At 38.6% G+C, this 24,215-nt stretch overlaps 1 protein-coding gene across 2 annotated transcripts in view; it reads left to right on the top strand.

The window, feature by feature from the left end:
• Positions 1-24,215, top strand: part of LOC113635483 (phospholipid-transporting ATPase ABCA1) — a 153,476-nt gene that overhangs the window by 100,710 nt on the left and 28,551 nt on the right. For both annotated transcript variants that reach the window (XM_027134963.2, XM_047816301.1), the window contains exons 29-39: positions 266-405; positions 1,664-1,791; positions 2,166-2,264; positions 6,231-6,423; positions 9,693-9,787; positions 11,651-11,756; positions 12,379-12,453; positions 13,005-13,171; positions 18,186-18,363; positions 19,287-19,402; positions 20,439-20,583. In XM_027134963.2, the coding sequence (XP_026990764.2) occupies positions 266-405; positions 1,664-1,791; positions 2,166-2,264; positions 6,231-6,423; positions 9,693-9,787; positions 11,651-11,756; positions 12,379-12,453; positions 13,005-13,171; positions 18,186-18,363; positions 19,287-19,402; positions 20,439-20,583 (1,442 nt within the window). The remainder of the gene's footprint in view (positions 1-265; positions 406-1,663; positions 1,792-2,165; positions 2,265-6,230; positions 6,424-9,692; positions 9,788-11,650; positions 11,757-12,378; positions 12,454-13,004; positions 13,172-18,185; positions 18,364-19,286; positions 19,403-20,438; positions 20,584-24,215) is intronic.

Below are 24,215 nucleotides of genomic sequence, written 5' to 3'. Positions count from 1 at the left end.
AGAGGAACTATGTTTTGGTTAAATGATGAATGTTTATATTGGTGTACTCTGTAACTAAAATTCACACATCAAATTCTTCATTTAACTAAAATTCACACATCATTGCTACTTATAGAAATATATACAGATGCAGTTGTATTTTTTATTTTTATTTTTTTTAAATATCTGTGTAATGGAGAATTACGTTGATGATGAATTTTGAGAAAGGATTTGTGATGAAGGATTATGAACTAGGAATATGAATCGTATGTTCGTCTGTATTTAGATGGTCAACTGCCTACGTGTGTGAACGGCAAAGGTTCTTACGTTATTACCGGCTCGCATCTGATCAGGCAACAGTTCCTGGCATTGTTTATAAAGCGGTTTCACCATGCAAGAAGAAGCAGGAAAGGAATCATTGCTCAGGTAAAATGCACAATAAAAGCACAATCCAAACAAATCAGCACATTTTGCCACAGATAACTGTCAGCGCCAGGCTTGACTCTCGGGAAAGATGTTCCATTGTCCTTTTCCCCTGTGCTACATTTGTTTTAGTTCCATTTATTTCTTATTCTTATTCTGTTGTAATTAATCAGACTCTTTCAGAAGCTTTTCACACATTAGCATGACCGTGGATCTGTTCTATCCATCAGCGGAGAAGAGTGAAAGAGAAATATTTGGGAAGGGAGAGGGGAATTATTACAAACAAGAAGGGAGAACGATGGTGTGAGAAGAAAATAGAGAGAAATTAATGATGGGTGGATGGTGGATGTGACATCAACAGTGGTGGAAAGTGGTTAATCAAGCCCTTTTACAACACAACCAAAACAAACAGCCCTGCCACAAGAAGTGAGATAAAGAGAGGGAGAATTTGAAGAATAGAGAGAGACAATTAGGATGCTTCAGAGACAAAGAAAAAGTGACATGATCACACTTGAGCTTTTCCACACCTGGGGCCATTTGCACTGAGAGTTTAATACATTTGGTTGAATGTAAAAGCTTCTTTCAAAGATTGATGTGGTCCAGGGAACCATTCTTCTCATGTTAAAACAAAGACAGAATATCTCCTATTATATCTAGATCTGGGACGGCAACTCGAAAAGCAAACGTTAGTTAAAACACAGTGTTTGTGGCTTACAGTATAGCTCAGGATACTGTCTGTGTATATGCTTCTCCATGTCTATGTAGGTGTTCTCCAGGATCTAGTTTCTGCTCACATCCCAAAAACATGCCAGTATGTGTAATGGCTAGTGAAAAACTGGTGTGTTACCAAAAGTTTTATTCCTGCCAAGTGCCCGGTTTTCCTGGCCAGAGATCTGTATCCTGCTTAAACAGGGAAACATGGTTACCAAAGATGAATACGTGAACTGAACAGTCATACATTTTTGACATGTAAATGACATAAAAAGATTAAACCTATCCAGGAGATGTGTTTAAAAAAAAGAGAGATAGAGAAAGTAAAAGAGAGAAGAAGAAAACGGAGGGAGCGAGTCCATTCGTGTATTTGCTCTAAGCCAACAGTCTATATGGCATCATTAATGAAGTGCTGACACACTGAAACACACAAACAGTTCTTTTACAGCCTGCCAGCTTGCTTGTGTTACCTCTAATTAAAGGACAAATGTCTGAACACTGTGTGGATGTGTGTGGTGTGTGTTTGTTTGGGTGTGGGTGTCTCCATTAGGTGGTCCTCCCAGCGCTGTTTGTTTGTCTGTCTCTGATTTTCTCTCTGATTCTCCCACCATTTGTGGAGTACCCCAATCTGGAACTACAACCCTGGATGTATGGAAAGCCACAAAACACTTTCTACAGGTACACACACACATACAGACAGACAACGGGCGCTCTCACACTGAGTGTATGTTTGTGAGTGCTCCAGGAGTCTAAAAGCCTAACCTACTTGGGAAATATTTACTCAATCTGGTCTTTTCAACTAAACTGCTAGTCAAAGCAAGCTGTGTGTAAAGTTTTTATTGCAATATTTATCAAGTCTGTTGCTCCGTCTGTAACGTAAGAGTGTCTGTGTTTGTGCAAATGAGAGTGCAGCAGGCACCAGTGAGATTAGCAGTATAGAACTCTGATTAGTTTTACTCCGATGGAAGCCCTGATTCAGCTGTGTGTGTGTGTGTGTGTGTGTGTGTGTGTGTGTGTGTGTGTGTGTGTGTGTGTGTGTGTGTGTGTTTTAGTGTTGACAGGATGGATATAGACCAGGCAATGAGGGTAACACGTGCTCTCCTTTCTGAACCAGGCTTTGGCACCCGATGCATGGAAGGCAACCCTATACCGTGAGTACATTTGGTGTGGAAGTAACAAAGAGTTTCTTTGCACCCCTTAAAGAAAATGTGACACAAAATATTAATATGATTATGATTTGATTAAAAATTGGAGAGATGATGCCTCTGAGCCCTGAGCCCTCAAAATTGCATTGAAATGTACATATGTATGCATGGCATTCATCCAGGCTCTACCATCACATTTCACCTGGTGAGTCCAAGATTTGCCTAGGCATAATCCAGCATAATCCATTTCACTCAGGTACCTAAATTAGGGGCTTTTTACACCTGGTCACTTCATGCGTTTTCTGTGATCGGATAGCTATCCGATCATAAAAAGACCAGCTCTAAATGCCCTCCGAAACGGTTTCAAGACGGATATAAATCCGATCGCTCAAGCTACTTCAGGAGGTGGTCTGGGACGCATTTCAGATGAAACTGGACAGGTGTAAATGAATGTGATTGTTCAAGCCACAAACTGTACGTCAGCGCTATACTCCTCCCAAACGGAAGTACGTAACGAGTCGTGCATCGCGCCAGAAACAAATATGTTTTCCCACCAGTGCTGGCTCCGATCTTTTACCCAGGTGTCTCGTTGGGTCTTAAAATGCACTGCTGACACCAGCAAAAATGCAGCAAACAGTAAAAGCTGTTTTTTGTAGCAACCGCATACACCAAAGCGTGTTCCATTTCAATTTCAATGAGGTAAAATATATTTGCGTTTTTTTGGGCGAGAGTAGAAAGATCGGATCGATATCCGATTCGCCAAGACGCATTTATGTGGCTTAATGTAAATGGAACAGTTTTAACTAATCAGATAGCTATAAGATCAGAGAAAACACATGAAGTGACCAGGTGTAAAAAGGCCCTTTTAGTGTTCTTATTGTTCATACTATTAACTCTGCTACATAGCATAGGGCTACATGTGCTAAACTGTTTGTGCCATTTTATAGATGTAATTATATTGTATTCCACACAAACAACCTGGTGAAACAAGTAATGCTCAAACTAGCATGCAAGCAATGCACAATTTCTCGCACTCACGTGTTTGGTGGGTAGATAACAAAAAACTGGAAAGTCGGCACAAAATGGGTGAATGGAATACGCTTTTTTTTTTTTTGGATTAAAAAGCACGTCCAAATTTACGTCATACGTATTATTTTTATAGGCACTGTTACCAAGTGTATGGTTTTCTCTCAGAAATAAGCCATTTTTCAACCACCAGCAACGGTTTTCATTTTTATTCTTTTTTATATATTACAAACCATGTCATAGATCATTTAGGAGTATAGTGAAAGAGGGGATTTTAGGGAAATTGCAGCTTTTATTACCTGTCATTTAGACTACTTTAAGTCTTTTCAATTACTTGCAGCCCTGGTAAATTGTCAGGAAAATGTCTATCAATGTTACTAAAAAGTAAAAAAAAAAAAAAATTCAACGCATTAGACTTAGATTTTTTTGACAATGAGGTGAAAATGAAATGTTATATGATTTAACTACCTTATTCAGCATTCATTTATTTAGAATTAATTGCTAATTAAATGGAATATCAGACTTATTTACACCTTGTATATACAGTACACATTGTATAATTGCTTTATAAGTCTTTACTTTAGAAAATAAACTTCATTCCGTAATGAATTTTCATTAATGAACTATTCTTTTCTTCATTAATGAACTATTTAGTATCTTGAGATTGTTATATCTACAGTGCATCAATCCTTTTGACTCGGTGATTGTACAATTCACTCTGGGCACTGAATCAAGCCTAATGCATGTACATAGCGTTCAGGTACCTGACACCCTTGTACCATTCACTCAGTCACCTGACCCAAATGTCATCCATGTACTATCCACTTAAGTACCTGACTCACTCTTGATGCTTTTTTTGACTCTTGTACCAACCAATCAAGTTCCCGATTCAACCTTGATGCTTGCATAATCCATACGTACCGGACACAGACTTGGTTCTTACTGTACATTACCAATTTAGGGACCTGATACAGAGCTTATTTTTCTACCATCTCTTTAGATCTCTGACTCAGTGATTATACTTGTACCATTTACCTATCATCCAGTCAACTGTATGACATGGGCTTGATGCTTGTACCATCTATACAGGTGTCTGAATCTGACTCGATGCTTCCGCCACCCATTCAAGGGACTGACTCAAACCTGTACATTGCGTCGTACAGTATATGCAGGTTCCTGACTCAGTGTTCATACATGCACTGGATGCTTGCACCATAATCTTTAGGTCTCTATCATCTCAGTGCCTGACTTGATGTTTTGTACCACCCATTTGGTTGGACTTGATACACTTGAAGCTTGCATGATCTACTCAGGTCCATGGCTTAGTCTTTATCCCTATAACATTCATCAGGCATCTGATTTAAATTTAATGGTCATGCCATTTACTCAATTCCCTGACTCAGTACTGATACTTGTACAGTACCAACATTTCAGTATTAACATCACAGCAATCCCACTAGTCTAAAACAGGTTCCAAGCACAGTCAGAGCCAAATTTACACATTGAGGACATCTCAATTTTGTACAATATCTGGAGAGAACTGTGTTCTGCATTCTAACCACTGTAAGCAGACTGTCCCTTGGTCTACTTAATTATATGCAGCACTTTGCTACCTTCTGTCACAAGCTGCATATCAGCTTGTAGGCTGCTATCTCACTGGAACCAAAAAATGCTACTCAGTGGGGAGTTAACAATCAGTAATGTGAAGAAAGGGTAATTAAAATATTCTCCTTTCTCTGGAGCCTTGTATATATCTTCAACAACAATGTTTCTAGGATGAATATTAAGGATTGTGATGTTGCTCGTGTATATCATTAAGGATGACTCTGAACCGGATGGTGAAGTATATAGAATACATCGCAATGTTGATCGCTAGTGATGACCAAAATAAGCGATGTTTAAAATGTTAAAAACTTAAAGAATCATAATTAAACCAAAAGATTCATTTCTACCAATTTATCTACAAAAATAATTGCAAATTAACCCTAACCCTAACCCTAACCCTAACCCTAAACCCTAACCCTAACCCTAACCCTAACCATTAAAAAATTATTCTCTAGACCATCCGAAATGAAAAGATTTGATTCATCTTTCATTATAGAAAATCACAGATGAGTTGGAAGACCTCAACCATGCCACAGAGCATAATCACTTTCCTTTCGTTGTTACAGTTCACTAACATTTTGCAGCTGGATGGAGCTCCATTGTGGAATTTTTACTTTTTTTTACATTTTCATGCTTACAAATCATCTGTCTGTATCTAGTTGTCACCTGTGTAGCAGATACTCTTTCTCTGTGGTTATATAAAAGAATTAAGCTCCCAATTAAGTAGGATTTTACATTAGCGCATGGATAAGCGGTAACTTTTCAGTGGGAGGTAAATCGTGACGTGACGTGACATACAGCTAAGTACGATGACCCATACACAGAATTTGTTCTCTGCATTTAACTCATCCAAAGTGCACACACACAGCAGTGGGCAGCCATTCATGCAGCGGCACCCAGGGCAGTTGGGGGGGTTCGGTGCCTTGCTCAAGGGCACCTCAGACTCGAACTCACAACCTTAGGATTACGAGTCAGACTCTCTAACCATTAGGCCATGACTTTCCCTGTATTAAATCCCTGTATTAACTGCAGCATCAGTTAGATTTGATTTTTATAGTCTATATTTATTAAGATATATATTCTAAATATTAGTCAAAGGTTATTGATGTGTGTGTTTACCCAGATGAGTTACATCATAGCAATCTGCTGATTATATCAAGCCTTATCATATTTTAGTCACCAAAGACTTAACGATACTCTTAGCACATTGAATATGACATTTAAATCACATTTGTTTAATACTGATTTACCTTTAACCCAGTTTAGTTTCTTGTATTTTACTGCAATCTATCCTGAAGTCTGACTCTGGTTTCTGTTCTGGTTAACCTGTTTATCTCTTAGTAAATACCCATGCACTCCTTCTGGAGCCACGGACTGGTTTACTCCTTCGGTTGACCCCACCATTCTCGAGATCTTTAAGAATGGAAACTGGAGCATGCAGAATCCATCGCCGGATTGCCAATGCAGCACTCCCCAACGTAACATCCTGCTGCCAGACTGCCCTCCTGGTGCTGGAGGATTACCACCACGACAGGTTAGATCCAATATGGCAACATTTAGATGACTACATTTAGCATTTGACTCAAATGCTAAATGACTCACACACAGAAGAATAATTTAAAGACATTGTGTCATCTTTGATATGGTGAAGGTTTCTTTGAGGAAAGTTTTCTTAACAGAAAAGAACCAAAAGATTATCTAATGTCAACGCTTTGTAACAATCAGGAGGTTTTCCACCTCAGGAAAGTCCTCTGTCCTGAAGACAGAGGACTTGAGGTGGAAAACCTCCTGATTGTTACAAAGCGTTGGAACATGTGGAATGAGTGTGTAGAGTTCATTACAATCTAATCCTAAGTATTCCTACTTATCTCGATACAGTAATACCACAATTAACTACTGAAGACAAAGCTTTTTTGACATAAAAAGCTGTCAAAACACATCATTGCAGGATCCCAGTCCCAATGCACACCTCTGTAAAGTTTACTGCCAACTCAAAGCATTTTGCTCATCGCTACTACTCTAATTTAGAACGCTAAGATAATATAAAGGTTTTTCCCCACTTGATATATTAAGATGCTCGACTGGAGCCTTGAGAGACGTACGTGTTTGTCTCTGTTTTATTCTTTTTATCGACGCGACATCAGGACGTCTCAACAGAAACTGTTTACACCATTTGTTTCAGTCAACTAAAAATATGTCACGTTCCATCAGACAGTTTGTTCAGCTCATAATCAGTCTAAAACGGAGCACGGCAACATATCTGCAGTGCACATGATGATTCAGAGTCCTCAAAACCCTCTGTATTACATCGATAGCATCTCATGATAACACAAAACACTGAACATCACACTGAATTTTCCACACGGTTCAAGTCAACGGCAGCTCGGCAGGATTCTGTCAAGATTTTTTAAAAAGGCGCAGTGACAGATCCGTCAGCCGGAAGCGCATGCTGAGCAGGCTGTAAACCTTTAGCTGCATTGAATTGCTATGCTAATGACATCTCAAGTGTAAATGTAGTGAAGTTTCCTCACTCACTCCAAACTAGTATATTTTTGCTTTGTTGCTTTGGCACAAGGCAGGAGGATGTACATATGACTGAGCGCGTGCACACACACACACACACACACACACAGACACACACACACACACACAGAGTTGACCCAGTTTGCGAGCCTAGTCTTAACTCGAGTCATAGCAGTGTGACGAAAGTATCTCATACCAAAATGGAGGTGAATTAAATGCTCAGCAGTTAAGGTTCTGCACTACTGATTGAGTTATGAGTTCAAATCCCAGGACTGCTAGAGCACCACTGTTGGGCTCTTGAGCAAGACCCCTTAACCCTCAACTGCTCTTGTGTACGTTGCTTTTGCTGTCTGCAACATCAAAATTTTCTGTACTCCTCTATCGCCATCTGGCCAGGACTCAGTAAGACATTTTTCTTATGCCTCATGAGCATTACTACAGATTTAATTAACCCACACACACATATACACAAAAAAGAAAAAAAAACTGTTGATTGTGGTTTGATTGCTAAGAACATGCACATGCTAATTCAAATGATCTTGTACTATATACAAGTAATGGCTCCTAGTTTGATCAGCTTTTGCTTACTTTGATTAAAGTAATTGTCAGAGAGTGTTAGGGCTCCAATTATGCTGCTCGTTTAGAGGAGCCGCTTGGGTCATTTTAAAATGTTAGGCTCCATATATAAGCTTTAGTTTATTCAGTAAGGAGTGAATTTCTTCTGGTCGAAGAAGGGAGAATAATGAATGAGGATAGTAATGTAATAAGGATAGATAATTAAACATGCGCAACATTCGTCACCTGACTAAGGAAAGTTTTTTTTGTTTATAGTTTCATGTTTTTGAAAATTCAGAAAAAGCTATATATTTTCCCTAAAATCACACTCATTCATTCGTTCGTTCGTTCGTCCGTCCGTCCGTCCGTCCGTCCGTCCGTCCGTCCGTCTGTCTGTCTAGGCTTGGGACTATGGACTCCAGTAGAAACAGAAACCAATTATAAAATGCTGTTTATTGCATTAGATCTGCTAAAAATATGCAAGAGCTATCATGTTAACATTTAAAACAGTTCAGTAATATAAAAGTTGCATATCGACATAGCTACATCTCGAGTGTAAATGTAGTGAAGATTCACTACATGATCTACACTACACTATACTGTATGATCCCAAGCTCTGTGAAGTTTTGCTTATTCTTGCTGCTCCCAAAAACTTTCCTGATGATGGATTGGTGACTCCAAAATTCCCCTAGGTGTGAATAAACACTTTCTGTATGACTGGCATCCCTTCCAGAATTGATTCCCGTTTCAATCCCAGTGTTCCTGGGATAGCCTCCAGATCCACCATGACCAGGATAAAGCATGTTTTAAAGAAGAATGAATGAATGATCATAGCTAAATAAGAGGTTACAGGGACATGAGGTGGAAAAGAAAGATACATGGATACATGCCACTCAGGTTTGTTACTGTAGTTAAATTCTAATATATATCCATACCAGTACTGCTAAAATACCTTCTCTCATCAATACATAATTAAAAATCAGTGTGAATTAGCAACCTTCACATCTGCAACGCTGTCAGGCTAAATGAGTCTATTATAAGCTTCATCAAAACATATACCTCATCACAGCCTCCATGCAGCCTAGATGGACTGACACAGAATGAATATTGCGCCGTAATGAGAGAACTCAGAGCAGATTGAAATACAGAGGCAATATTCTTTTTCCGCCGTGTCTATTCACAGAGAATCAGAACCAAATTTCCAATCTCACGCTATTAACGTTACTCCAGGGTGACAGTGTGTGCTCCAGTTTGCTCAAGAATGTGGCAGGATAGCAGCCGTGATACATGTGAACACAAAGATGCTCTTAATTATAACAACAGAAAACCAATCAACACCTCTTACTCATATGCATATATGAATCTCATTAATCAACTCGAAGGACAATTGAGTCAACAAAACAAAGTTTTAAGCTGCTTACAATGTGAACGTGTGTGCATGTGCACAGTAAGAAATGGTGATGAGCCTCTTACTGATCTGTTAATTGCCAATTATGACCCTCTCTCCATCACCCTCTGTGCAAATTAGCAATTAAATGATGAGACAATGTATGTGTTGTCTCCTGGGTTTAACATCTTCGCTGCACTTTATCTGTCTGGGTTTGTGTTCCTTTTTTTTATTTGGCTTCAGGTGCAGAACGATGGGGGTGATCCTCGATGTATAATGAGCATGTGACACTAAAAATTGTCTCCTGTCTAATTTTCTCTCTCTGTTTCTCCTCATAGAAAATGCAGAACACAACAGACACTCTGCAGAACCTCACAGCACGAAATATGACTGACTTCTTGCTAAAGACTTATGCTAAGTCTGGGAAAATAAGGTATTTGCATATTATGACCCCAGAACCAAATATCCTGGGATTTACAGTATAACATAACATATACTTAAATCCATAGTAGCCACAATAGCAACCTTACACTGTTCCGTTCCCATTGCCTTGCATCTTGGTCTCCATTTCTAGAGGCCACATCTCCATTTCCAACCCATCTTTTTAGATCCCATCCCTTACCTTATTGCATATCATAATGCATATCATATATGTAGAATCAGGTGCCACACATTAAGTTTTTACTTATATTACCCTATCAATGTACTGTAGGCAGCATCTCTGCACCCATACCATCATCGTCATACTCCATTCTTTCCTTATCCCTACAGGTTTCTTCTTTGTTCCAACTCTATACCTTCACTATCCCTGTAGGTTCCTTCTCTGTCCATTTCCCATTTCATTCTGTTCCTTGTACTGCCATCACAGGCCAAATTTTAATCCCTACCCATGATCCGTATACTACATTTCTGCCCAGGTTCTAGCAAAAACCCATCCCTCTTCGACACCATGGTCTTCACTCCTACACCTCTAAAGGGCTCATCCTTTTGTCTTTACAGAGACAACATCTCTTTCATCTACACCCTATTATGGCAAGGTTTATGTCTATCTTTGCCTCATCCTTACAATCCCTATCTTGATCTCTACAACATCATCTGATAAGCCCTTTTCTGCCTAGTCCACATACAGTAGGTTACTTTACAGTCCCCACCTGTTACAGGAACTGATAGAATCTAGTCTCCTTCGCATTAATGCAGGAACCATCTACATTTACATTTATATTTCTGGCACAATAATCCAGAGTGACTTACAGTACATTTTTATTTCAATTTATTCAACTGAGCAATTAGGTGTTAAGGGCCTTGCTCAGGGGCCCAGAAGTGGCAGCTTCTCTCATTCCCTTCTTCATTCCAAAAATCCTGATCCCCATTTCCACCACACTGTTGCAGTCACCATCCCTGGGAAGTGTTCTGTTGCAACCTATTGTATACACATCCAAACATAAGCAGAAACAAAATGATGCTTAAAGGTGCACGTTGTTTGAGAAATGCTTCAGAAAACTGAGTCGGGCTGACAAACAAAACAAACGTGTAGCCAATGAGTAGAAAGGGGCGTGTCTTGTCAATATGTATATATATATATATGCAAAAAAAGGCTTACGATAAGGCAAGAACTAGGACCCGTGTTAATATAGGATCAGCTTTCCAGCGCTGGAGAGAACTACACCAGGTTACGTATGTAACCCGGTTCCCTGATAAGGGAACGAGACGCTGCGTCAGTGCTGACGCTATGGGAATGCTTAGCGTCAGCACTGACGCAGCGTCGAGTTCCCTCGAAAGGGAATTGAATGTCTTCTGCGTGAAACTGAGTTAAACCTTTCACGGTACAACACACAGTACTACAAAACTCATTGAGTTCATTTATTGATAAAAAATATACCCTCAGCCAGCTGCCCAGTAGGTTCCACCATAATAGTTGCCTAGGTTACGTATGTATGTGTGGGGCAAAGCTATCAAATCAGGGGTGACACCCATTTGGGTTAGGGGCGTGTTTGTTTTGGTGATTATAAAATGTCCACATTGGCTTTCAAACATCGTGGACCCCACCTTTAATATCCCATATTAGGAAATAAAATGTAATAGCTAGCAGATCACATCTGATGCTAGTTGAGGGAAGGTTGATACTGTAGGTTGTCCAATTTGTGAAATTATGGACTAGAACAGCACCCTTCCTACCTTTCCTATCTTTTATTATTTCTTTTTCATTTTATACATAAACTGACACAGGACATCATACCAGATGGCAAATAAGAATGATATTTGGTCAACTTATTAATATCACATTTTTTTTTTTTAGGTATGGAGGGATTTCTGTTGGAGCTATAAACTCTCAGGTCATACTTAATGAATCTGAGATAACTACACTTCTGTCAGACCTCAAGACACTCTTTAACTCATCACAGGTAAGCTATCAGACCCAACATCAGACTAACCCGAGAGTCTTCTCTTCTATCTTCAGAGAAAATGTGGTATAATTATTTTTGCCTTTCTGTAAACAAGATAAAAATTCCTTCCTTCCTTCCTTCATTCCTTCATTCCTTCCTTCCCTCCCTCCCTCCTTCAACAGAGTATTGTTACAGAAGCAAAATGCCAAACGTTACCGCAGCAGTTCTCCCAAAAGCACTTTCTCCTTTCTTTATAAACTGCGATCATCGTCTGGCATAAATTAGAGATAAATGCGTTTTGACACTAATCGAATCTTCAGCCTGAGAGAGCCAGTGTGTCTTGAGGCTTTTCAGCCAGAGGTCACTGAATATGTTTATGAGTTATGTATTATTCATAGGCGTGTAAAAGTAATAGCACCTAGATCTGACTGATTTGTGATGTCCAGTCACACACCAGCTCATGTTCATGCACCTCACCCAACTCCCAGTGTTCCTAGCATTAGCATTTAAATCACATGTAACTCTAAGTGTGTGTGGATGTTTGTGTGTGTGTGTGTATGTCTGTGTGTGTTCAGAGAACTAATGATATTAACCTCTCTCTCTCCCGTTCTGTCTCTCACTCTACTGTCTGTCTCACCAGAGCAACATAACTGAGAAGTTCTTCCAGGACTTGGAGATTTTACTGGTTGATTTGGGAACAAAGGATAATGTAAAAGTAAGGCACATCTCCTCCTTCTGTTTTCTTCTGTGTGGGTGGAGTTAAACACTTATGTAGGCCTTTATTGCTTTAGCCTTCTCTGTGTTTATAGCCTAACTCAATGCAAATGTGGCACTTTTTATAATACTTTTTGAATGTAATATGTTCTGAAGAGCACTGAAAATTGTTGAACATTGTATACACACACACACACACACACACACACACACACACACACACACACACACACACACACACACTGTGGGTGTGTGATGTAGCATTAGAGCATGGTGGGAGGTCGTGCAGAGCAGACAGAGCAGCACTAATTAGAGCTGTAATGCCAATGGGGGATGTGTTCTTCTCTCCCCCAATCCCTCAGTTTGTCTGGTCAATTAGATGCTTGTTTCTTTTTCTTCTCTCTCACACTGACTGCTGGTAATGAGTGAAACACTGAGAGCATTATGGGCAATTTAGTCTTAATGATGAGTAAAGAAGCTTGGAATATTAATTACTATCGATTGCATTCCTCCTTTTTCCTTTTTCTGTGCATGTGTGTTTGTGTGTGCTAGGTGTGGTTCTATAACCAGGGATGGCACGCAATAGTATCTTTCCTGAACGTGGCCACGAATGCCATCCTCAGAGGGAATCTTCCAGCTGGAGTGCAGCCCAAACTGTATGGCATTTCAGCCTTTAACCATCCGCTTAACCTCACCAAACAGCAGCTCACCGCCACATTGTGAGTGTGCAGCCAATCAGTGGCTTTCATACTGTATATTGTTCTATAACTGTAATCTCTGTAAATGTTCAGCCAATCAGTGAATGTCTAGCCATGCAAGGGCTTACTCATATCATTCTGTGAGTGCTCAGCCAATCAGGGGATCGGATACGCTACTCTTTGAGGGTTCAGCCCTCGAACAATCAGAAGCCCGCATATAGTTCACTGTGACTTGTAGGCTAATCAGGATCTCTGATTTATGAATGTTGTGATTGTTCATCCAATCAGAAGCTATGTTATGAATGTTCAGCCAATCCAGAGCACCTTTATATTGATGTGTGTTATTCAGCCAGTTGGGTTTACAAGCTTTGTTAGGTGACTGTCTATGACTGTACAGTCAAGCAGGGGTCTTGTATGCCGTTCTGTGACGTTTGATCTTCAAATAAGAGCTCTCATGTATTGCTCAGTGAGTATTCAACCAATCAGCTTAGTAGTTCATTATGAGGTTTATCCTATAAGCAGCTTTCATTAACACCAGATTACCAAGGTTTTATTTCAAGCTATGGTCATTTGCCCTCTTTCTCAGAAGGTTTTTACACAATCTTGACCTCTCATGCAATGCAATGTGAATATTTATCATATCAGGAGCTCTTAAACTATCACTTCGTGCCTAACAGATCCTCTAGCTTATTTACTGCAGTATGAGCATTCAGTCAGTGTTCAGTAACACTGAACGTGTTCCTTGCACTCGAATATGACATTGTGTGTGACAGTGGTTATTAGTTCATTAATGAGTCCTATTCTTTGCCCGATGTTCAAGGTTACCTCATTGATGCCTAAATAAAGACATCTGGCTGTAGAGCATATTAAAGTGTATTAAAGCATAACACAGTCTTTTGGCCTGATTGCGTCCGGCTTTTTATGATAAATGCAGTTCCACATTAGTACAGGGAGCTTATTTAATATAGTTATTCCCCTCTAGGTAGTGTCTGTGCAGTTGTGTGTGTGTGCTTGTGCATGCTTTCACGCTTAATTGAACCCACCTTGCAAGAGTGTGTTGATGCAGTGTGTGTTGTGAATGAAGATGGATCATTAGGAATCAGGGGTCAGTGTTGGAGACAAAGATGGAGTACTGAAATGTTGCATGCCCAAAGGTAATGTGCACACGCACACACACACACACACACACACACACACACACACACACACACACACACACACACACACACACACACACAGTTCTCTGGTTAAGGGTAACTGGCCGTATCCTTTCCTTTTGCCTATTGGGAGTTTGGGTAACTCTCTCACTATGTATCTATTAAGGATGAATAAAACAGCACTGCAGCACACTGACCTCTTTCATTTATATGTGAAGGTGTGCATTTATCTCTTTACAGAGACCAAATACATGACAGTTTGGACCTTGTAAGCAAATGTTACTTGTCCTCATATCCAGCACTAAATGAGTATGTTTAGAGAGAAATAATAAAATCCCACCAATTCTCTAATACAAGTGTGTAGGCTTGGTAGAGAAAAGGCAAAATGTGAGTCAGAAAGCAACAGATATCTATCAAAGTTCCAGCAGTGGGAGGTCATAACAGACAGAGTGTGAAAGCAGAGGAAGTCAGACTGCATCCTCCTGCAGCTCATTTCCTCTGAAGCTGAGAGATGTTTCCATATTCATGAAGGTCTCATGAGGAAAAAAAACCTTCAAACATCGCTTTTATATTGATGGAGAAGTGTATATATAATATAACAGGAGCAATAGCTGTGTGAGGTATTAAATTGATACTGGGTATTTCTGCATTTTCTTTATTTACTTTATGTGTATGTCCTGTTTATGTGGTTATTAAGCAGCTGTTACTGAAATCTGGATATATAGTCTTCACATATTCCAGCTTAGGATGTAGGGGTCAGAGCGCAGGGTCAGCCATGATGCAGCACCCCAGGAGCAGAGATGGTTAAGGGCCTTGCACAACGGCACATCACTGGCAGTTTTGCGGTGCTGATTTGAGCCCGGGGAGCACGGTGGCTTAGTGGTTAGCACGTTTGCCTCATACCTCCAGGGTTGGGGGTTCGATTCCCGCCTCCGCCTTGTGTGTGTGTGGAGTTTGCATGTTCTCCCCGTGTCTCGGGGGTTTCCTCCGGGTACTCCGGTTTCCTCCCCCGGTCCAAAGGCATGCATGGTAGGTTGATTGGCATCTCTGGAAAATTGTCCGTAGTGTGTGAGTGAATGAGAGTGTGTGTGTGTGCCCTGCGATGGGTTGGCACACCGTCAAGGGTGTATCCTGCCTTGTTACCCGATGATGCCTGAGATAGGCACCGGCTTCCCGTGACCCGAGAAGTTCGGATAAGCAGTAGAAAATGAATGAATGATTCGAGCCCCTAACCTGGCAACCACCACCAGACCCGATCCTTAACTATTTAAGCCACCACTGTCTCAGCCTTTAATTGTTAATACCAGATAATGTAAATATATATTTTTTAAAAACACCAGCTCCATGACTGTATAATGGAGAGGTAAAAACTGTGTGTATAAAAGTACTGTATATTCTTTATGATCATCATAGTTTTGCATTACAGCAGCAGTTTATAGGTAATAAGTCTACAGTTTCCTGCTGAGATCTGGAACACTTGGGGCATAATAGGTTTTCAGGAAGTGCAGATGTTTAGGCAAGATCATTTGCAGCAGAATGCAGGGTTTTTCCCAGTACATGATATATTATGTTCATTATATATTCAAATTTAAAGTCAACAGCATAATTTCACTTATAATACAGAAAACCACACACTGAAACTTTTCAAAATTGGCTCAAATTTAAATAGTGTGTATGACTTTGGCACATGACACAGTCTTGATATTGAAACAACCAGTCGATGAAATTGGAGACATGAAGTTGTTTGAAACTTTTCATATTGTCTATCAGAATCCTTCTCCATCTGTTTGTACTTGTGCGTTAATTCGTTTAAGGTAACTTTCAAGGAAAGATCATTTTGTCTAACAAAAGCCTGTTAATCGAATGATAACGAGATAATGAGGAATGCAAAGGCTATTGTGTGTAATGATTATACCTGTCACAGGAAAAATGAATATATGTTTTGAACTATGTTCATTTTACATATAGTTTGTTAACAAATTCTCATTAAACTGGAAAATTTTTAAAACAGCACAAATTGATATGGGTAAACATAACACAGGAAGTGGGGCACGGTGGCTTAGTGGTTAGCACGTTTACCTCACACCTCCAAGGTTGGGGGTTCGATTCCCTCCTCCGCCTTGTGTGTGTGGAGTTTGCATGTTCTCCCCGTGCCTCGGGGGTTTCCTCCGGGTACTCCGGTTTCCTCCCCCGGTCCAAAGGCATGCATGGTAGGTTGATTGGCATCTCTGGAAAATTGTCCATAGTGTGTGAGTGAATGAGTGAATGAGAGTGTGTGTGTGTGTGCCCTGCGATGGGTTGGCACTCCGTCCAGGGTGTATCCTGCCTTGATGCCCGATGACACCTGAGAGAGGCACAGGCTCCCCGTGACCCAAGAAGTTCGGATAAGCGGTAGAAAATGAATGAATGAATGAATAACACAAGAAGTCCTCCCAGGCCATCAAGTGCCACTAAATACAATTTGTTTAGTCATTAGTCAAATTCAGGCTCTAAATTTGTTCTATTATATTTTATTGCTTGTTGAGGTAACAGAGTTGTAGAATTTAGATATGATTTTCACAATAACAATAGCTTCAAATTAAAAACTGTTGCTGACATTCACAGGTTTTATTCGTGTGTAATTCAGTTCACACTAAACTAAACGGTTTATCCCGCTGTGTTTGTTCTCTTTAAAACATGGCCCGTGACACTAACATCATTAGAAAGAATCATTGGATCTAAAAGAGGGAATAAAAACATGAAATAGATTTAAAAACAGTTGAATTAATGACATTGTTTATCAGCATTGTAAAACAATTACTGCGATAATCAGTACATAAGTATGTATCAGTACATACTCAAGACTTTGCATAATACATACATTTTCTTTCTCCAATACTGATACCGATAATGAACTCCTGAGTATCAACCGATATCAAATTTAATCCTTATTTTATTCTGTGATATCCAGTCCTCAAGATCACTGCTGGTAATGGTTTACTTGTACTGATACCTAAAGCATGAGATAATTTGTGCGATCTGGGAAACTGCAGGCTAACGATACTGAAGTTTTGCGGTTTTGATTTAAAGTTTTAAGATTTCTCATTGTTATTATCATCCTAACTGGTAGAGTAATGTAGTCAATGTAGTTTGTGTTGCAATGCATTTGGGAAACCTGTATAAAGAAATATTAGGTGTATATACAATTTACACGTTTCGAGCGTTGGGTGTCAAGCTCCGGTCAACCTGAAAGTAACAGTGTCTCAATTAGAGGTATAGTCGATTTAAATGTTTTTGTTTGTTTATTTAAATGTCTTTGTGATGGATGAAACTCTATGAGAAGTGGGTGGAATTGCATATGTGGTACATGCTCTGCCTATTGCACTTTCACTTAAAGCAGAGTCAGAGGTCTATACAAGGTCTGGATGTCTAGATGGAGGTCAGGGTCATGTTTGGGATCTTAAAGGATTTTCTATCTTTGATGTTGAATCTTTTAAATAAAAAATGTAATATGTTAAAACAACAACAATAATAACAACAACAACAACAATAAAAAAAAATTAATAATAATAATAATAATAATAAAAATAATAATAATAATTATTATTATTATTATTATTATTATTATTATTATTATTATTATTATTATTATTATTATTATTGTTTTTGTTATTATTATTGTTGTTGTTGTTGTTGTTGTTTTTGTTATTATTATTAATATTATTATTATTGTTATTATTGTTGTTGTTGTTTTTATTATTATTATTATTATTATTATTATTATTATTATTATTATTATTATTATTATTATTATTATTATTATTATTATTATAGTGAATTGTCATTAGTATATAAGTGTGTCTATGTGTATGTCAGTCATTGTGTGTTTTTCACTGCAGGATGTCAAGCTCTACAGATGTGGTGGTGGCGATCTGTGTGATCTTCGCCATGTCCTTTATCCCTGCCAGCTTTGTCCTATTTCTTATTCAAGAGCGTGTCAGCAAAGCTAAACACTTGCAGTTTGTCAGTGGAGTCAATCCTGCTGCGTACTGGGTGGCCAACTTCACCTGGGACATGGTACACACACACACACACACACACACACACACACACACACACACACTAACACAAACTATATAACTTTATCCTAATATATTTAATATTCATTTCCTCTTTAAAAGCAGACTATAAAGGATATACAATGACTTTCCGAACTCGATTCTGACAATAGATGTGGCTGCAATTTAAACATATACACTGATCAGCCATAGTATTAAAACCACTGACAGGTAAATGGAATAGCTTTGATTATCTCATTACGATGTCACCTCAAGGGGTGGGATATATTAACAATTTTTGAAGCAGGAATAATGGGTAAGTTTAAAGATCTGCATGACTTTGACAAGCGCCAACTTGTGAACCCAGTATGCAGTGGTTAGTGTTTACTGAAAGAGATCATGGAAGTCAGTGAACTTATGAACGAACTTCCGTTTATGAAAGGAGTCTCCAGTGTAAGTGCTATGTAATGGGCAATAAATGCCACAGGAGAGTCTTCAGGACAGAGAGGACTTTGCTCTTTTTCTGTTCATGTCTCCTGCCTTTAATTATTTTGGACCTAGATTCGGGACTAGTAGGATCATCGTCCATATAGGATTATATTCCTTAGCCAAATGCTAATCCATAATCTCAATCGCTGCGGTCTGTTCCCTGGCCAAAACCTTATTCAGTTATGAATTACATCCCATTAACCCATTGCCCATGTGAGAGCCCTCTGCGTGCTCAGGGAAAATTGAGGAGAAGCACTGAGACGGCTAATTAAAAGCACATCGATTCAGCTCTGAATCCTATTCAGGAGACTTCACATTCATTACGCTGAGACGACCATTAGCATTTTCCAAATTCCACTGTTGGTCTTCGTCCTTCTCTGAATAATGGATGAAGCAGCTCTTCTGTCTGGTGTACTGTGTATGTTTATCCTTTTCTGTTTTGTTTTCTTCTAGTGTAATTATGTCGTCCCATGTCTTATCGTCATTGTCATCTTCCTCTGCTTCCAACAAAAAGCCTACGTTTCACCTCAGAACCTTCCTGCGCTTGTTCTGCTGCTGGTTCTCTATGGGTGAGTCATCTCTGTTCTATATTATATTATATTATATTATATTATATTATATTATATTATATTATATTATATTATATTATATTATATCAAAACAGTCATCATCATGTTTGCTCACTTTTAAATGAATTCTCAGACAGTTCCTCAACCTTAGCTTCATCACTGGAGTTTTGTAACTGGTCTGAATTCTGTGTTTGTTTGTATCAGCCTGTAGTATTTCACTAAATAATATGTAGTTCTAGTTACCGAAATATACACAAACCGGTCGCCTAATTCATCTCACCTCATCACATACAAGGGACGATAGCAAGGATGCTGTACATACATACAGTAAATCTACTGATTCATTTTAATGTTGATGTTTTTTCTATTTAAGAATGAAGATGTATCTATGTATTCAGTTACATTCCTGGTAATAAATAAATAAATAAATAAATAAATAAATAAATAAATAAATAAATAAATAAATAAGTACCAAAAACAACACAAAATGTATTCATTTTATTTAGGCTACTTTCTAATCTTGCCTTCACCTGACTACTAAATCCAAAGTAAGGAGACGGTTTAACAAAAGCAGAGGTAATAACTGTCTATTTAAAGATGTCTAAAACACTGTAAGGTCATTTCCTTATGAGGAAGTTTTGGGCGTTTTTTATATTTCTGTAAAGCTGCGGTTCGTTGTTAAAAGTGCTATACAAATAAAACTGAAGTGAAGAGAACTGAATGGAACATGCTAGTTGTCTCATCAATTCGGGACGTCGAAATTTCAGTGACTTCGGCGACACCATCATTTCAGCATCAAAATTAATCTGAGATGAAAATTATTAGTCAGCAATTTAATCAGAGATTTTTCTTCCACTAGGAATTTATTACTATTATTATTATTGTTGTTCATGGACTCTTTATGTCAGATGATTTATGCTAATGTTTCATTTTTTTGATTGTATTCCACTTGGCTGAACATACTGAAATGTTCATATCTTGTTAAAGGTGTGTGAGCAAACATTTTGCTCATTGAATTATGTTTTTTGTACTGTAGGTGGGCAATCACACCGATGATGTACCCAGCCTCGTTCGTGTTCAGCGTTCCCAGCACGGCATACGTGGTTCTCACCTGTATCAATCTCTTCATTGGTATCAATGGCAGCATTGCCACCTTCGTCATGGAGCTGTTTAATGACCCGGTGAGTGTAAAAAGACATGGTTTAACCTCACCACCTTTAGCTTGCTTTGAGAAGTTTATTAATAAAGCGTCAAATAAGCAATAGCACCACCTGCCCTACAATGGGGAAGTGGTAAGAGCTGTAGGCTTTGGTGCATTTAAACACTTCAGTGGCGTGATTAAAACATTTTTTTAAGGCATCTAATAAGCAAACATCTAATAAGCATGAGCATGCTCTACCCTATTGTGGTATGGACTCTAGTGCATGAGGTCTGTGGGTCAAGTCTGTGTGTCTGGGCTTTAAAAGTTTCACTGGAAATTTTTCAGCCGTTTATTATCACAAAATTCTAATAAGCAACAATGTCTGTAAGCCTTCATTAGTGTAGTGGTAGTGCAATAAACTGTGGTGTGTAAGGTCCATGGTTAGAGTCTTGGCGTCTTTGCTGTAGCTTTACATATCACTGGCTCTCTTTGAACCATTTATTAAAGACACTCGTGTGTGAGGTCCCTGGATCAGATGCTTTAGTGGTCTAATTTAAGTGTAAGTGCTATAGATATCGAACGTTGTTCCTTGCGGTTTTTGTAAGAAAAAAGAAGGTTTTGGTTTTTATTATGATGCTGTTGGTCAAACGATAATGACAACCAGATTGTGTTCTACTACACACATATACTCATCTACAGTCGAGCACCAGGTACTGAATCGAATGCAATAGTCCTGCCTTTAATTAGACATGATAGATGTTTTTTGTGCTGTTATACCAGTTTCAGAATTACAGGAGTATTAGTAAACATAATGTGACACACAGATGTCAGGTGTATGTGCTTTGTGTGACCATCAAAATGTCAAAAACCTCTCCTGAATCTCCTGAGCAAACAATAGCCAAATCATTGTGGTACAGTCAGTGTTATTAACATTAGTTAATCATCCTTAATATATGACTCAATAAAAAGCCTGCCTTGTGCTCATTAAGTCATGTTTATTGAATCATAATATAGTTTGTACTGTAATATAGCTTGTACTGCTTGAGCGCCGTAGGCCAAAAGTAAAGCTGTTGCTCTTCATGCTTACCTCCTGAAACATTCTTCTCCAGCATCTTCTGTCTCTCTAAACACTTCTCTCTGGCCTTTATATGGATGAAAATAGAGATTAAGGAAGGTTCCTTGGGCTTTATTGACTGTGTTCATTTGCATTTTCTCTCTAAGGGATGAAAATAGTGGAAGAGAAGAATGATAGAGGGAAAAGAGCTCATTAAGGGATGTCTTTGTATGTTTGGAGGCATAATTCCCTCTGCCTTCTGTTAAACCTATCAGGCATCTTCATACTGTATACTCAGTGATATTGATGTTGTGCAGTGTGCATGTGTTACACAAGTGTGTGTGTGTGTGTGTGTGTGTGTGTGTGTGTGTGTGTGTGTGTGTGTGTGTGTGTGTGTGTGTGTGTGTGTGTGTGTGTGTGTGTTAGCCTTGAAATGTGTGAAGTCAGTGTGTGCCCTAGTTCTGCATGTCCTACCAAGTCCTGTGGGATGGGTTCATCCCCACATGGTTTGTGTGTGTGAGTGTAAGGGCATATATATGAAAGTGCATGCCATGCTTAAGTAATTACATTAGCATAATTTCTCATTTGCCACTTTTAAAATAGAGTAGGTTTTCTAAGTAGGTCAGTTACAGCATTATATTCTTACTTGTGCAAGTACCCCCATGATTCAAAGGTTCTTTTTTTCATTGAACAACCTAAAACTGATACATCAGGGGTGAGATTTAGCCCTGATACATCACGTTGTAAGTCATTTCTAATATTTAACCATTCAGAAAAAAAAATCTTAATCCCATCACAAAGAATAATAAAAAAAGAATAATTTCATATTTATTGCTATTAAATAAGTAAGTGTTGAGTTTTAAGCACTGAATTTGCATATGCGATTAACTAGCATTTGTCATTTAGGGCATTTTTATGGTTAGCCTTTTTTTTTTTATTAATAATAACGATTATTATCTTTAATAATCTTTAATTTGGATAAAAATGTTGTACATTAAATGTGACTTTATAAATCAGTCTGATAGTATCACAATTTATCCCATCATCTTCATTAAATTTGGATGATGTCAGTTCTTAAATATTTCGCCCTTTTGGTATATTCAGGTAACATGACTGAGTGATGAATGTTGTGAGAATTTAATATGTGATTTTCATACAAAACTCTTTAGGGTCTTTAGAGTTTAGACAGAATGGTGTGAAAAGACTATAGTGACTCAAATAATCATTCTTTCCATCCGTGGTGAACAGAAAAGCATCTCAGAATGTACAACATAGCAACCTTGATGCTGATGGCGTTCAACAGCAGAAGATAACATCAGAGGTTCTGCTCCTGGGCAGAGACTCACCAAAACTGGACAGCTCAAAAACTGTCCACTGTCTGTGTCAATGATAGGATCATGTTCTTGTTTTTGGATGAGAAGAGAGGAACGCAGTGTGATGCTTTGCTGTTGTAGCCCAAGTATGTCTGTCAAGGTTTAATGTGTTGTGCATGCTGAGATGCTTCTGTGCTAATGGTGGTTGTCAGAGTGATTATTTGAGCAGCTTGAACTAATGTGGTCATTTCCTTCTTCTCATCAGCAAGACATTTCCACCCACAGATGGTGTTTTGTGTATTTTTTTTTTTTTTTTTGCACCATTCTGTGTCAACTCTACAGGTTGTTCTATTTACTGTAGAAATCCAAAGAGAACTGGTGATGCACAAACCGGCCCATCTGACACGAACAATCATGTCAGATCACACTTTTTTCACATTCAAGTGTTCATATTAAAGTGGATGGTGAACACACACCACTAACTAATTAACATTACTATTCGAATCATTTTTAAACATTTGATGCTTTATTGTAGGTCTTTGTTTGTCCATAGCCTTAAAGTACCAGCTTTTGATCAATTTCCACAAATGAGGATGGGTTCCCCTTTGAGTCTGGTTCCTCTCAAGGTTTCTTCCTTACCAATTTAAGAGAGTTTTTCCTTGCCACTGCTGCCTGAGTCCCCTCAGACTTGCTCATTGGGGATAAATACATACATACATACATACATACATACATACATACATACATACATACACACTGTGAACTATATATATCTAAATTTTTTACTATATTAATTCTTTTTTCTCCTTATGTTTCACTTCTGCTCTATGTTTATGTTCTGTAAAGCTGCTTTGAGACGAAGCCCATTGTAAAAAGCGCTATACAAATAAACTTGAATTGAATTGAATTTCTGATTCCAACACTAATCAATAAAACTGATATTAGCTCAGTACGTTTCTGACCATAGTTAAATCAAACATTCCCTATTTTATTTCACAATAATGCATCTAAACATCCACTATGTCATTATCTGTGACAGGCATCGAACGTGGCACATGTCAGCACAATTGTTAAGCAGAAAACTAAACTGGGGTGAAAAACTAGGATGGGGCGGAGCTTCCTTGTGGTGTCAGTCAATATCAGAGACAACGAATCAACTAATCCGCTCAAACTGCTATTGTCGCTATTTCCATTTTTACTGGCAAGGATGTCAAAACTACTGCAGCTGTTACTTTGGCATGTTTTTGAGTGGTACCTTGTACTGGTGTATAGCTGGTGTTAAAACGCTAAGCTCAAAGTGCGTAA

The sequence above is a fragment of the Tachysurus fulvidraco genome, chromosome 7 (genome assembly GCF_022655615.1).
Source record: "Tachysurus fulvidraco isolate hzauxx_2018 chromosome 7, HZAU_PFXX_2.0, whole genome shotgun sequence".
In the NCBI taxonomy this organism is placed as follows: Eukaryota; Metazoa; Chordata; class Actinopteri; order Siluriformes; family Bagridae; genus Tachysurus; species Tachysurus fulvidraco.
The sequence above is the reverse complement of the archived record's forward strand: the minus strand, read 5'-3'. Positions and strand labels throughout refer to the sequence as shown.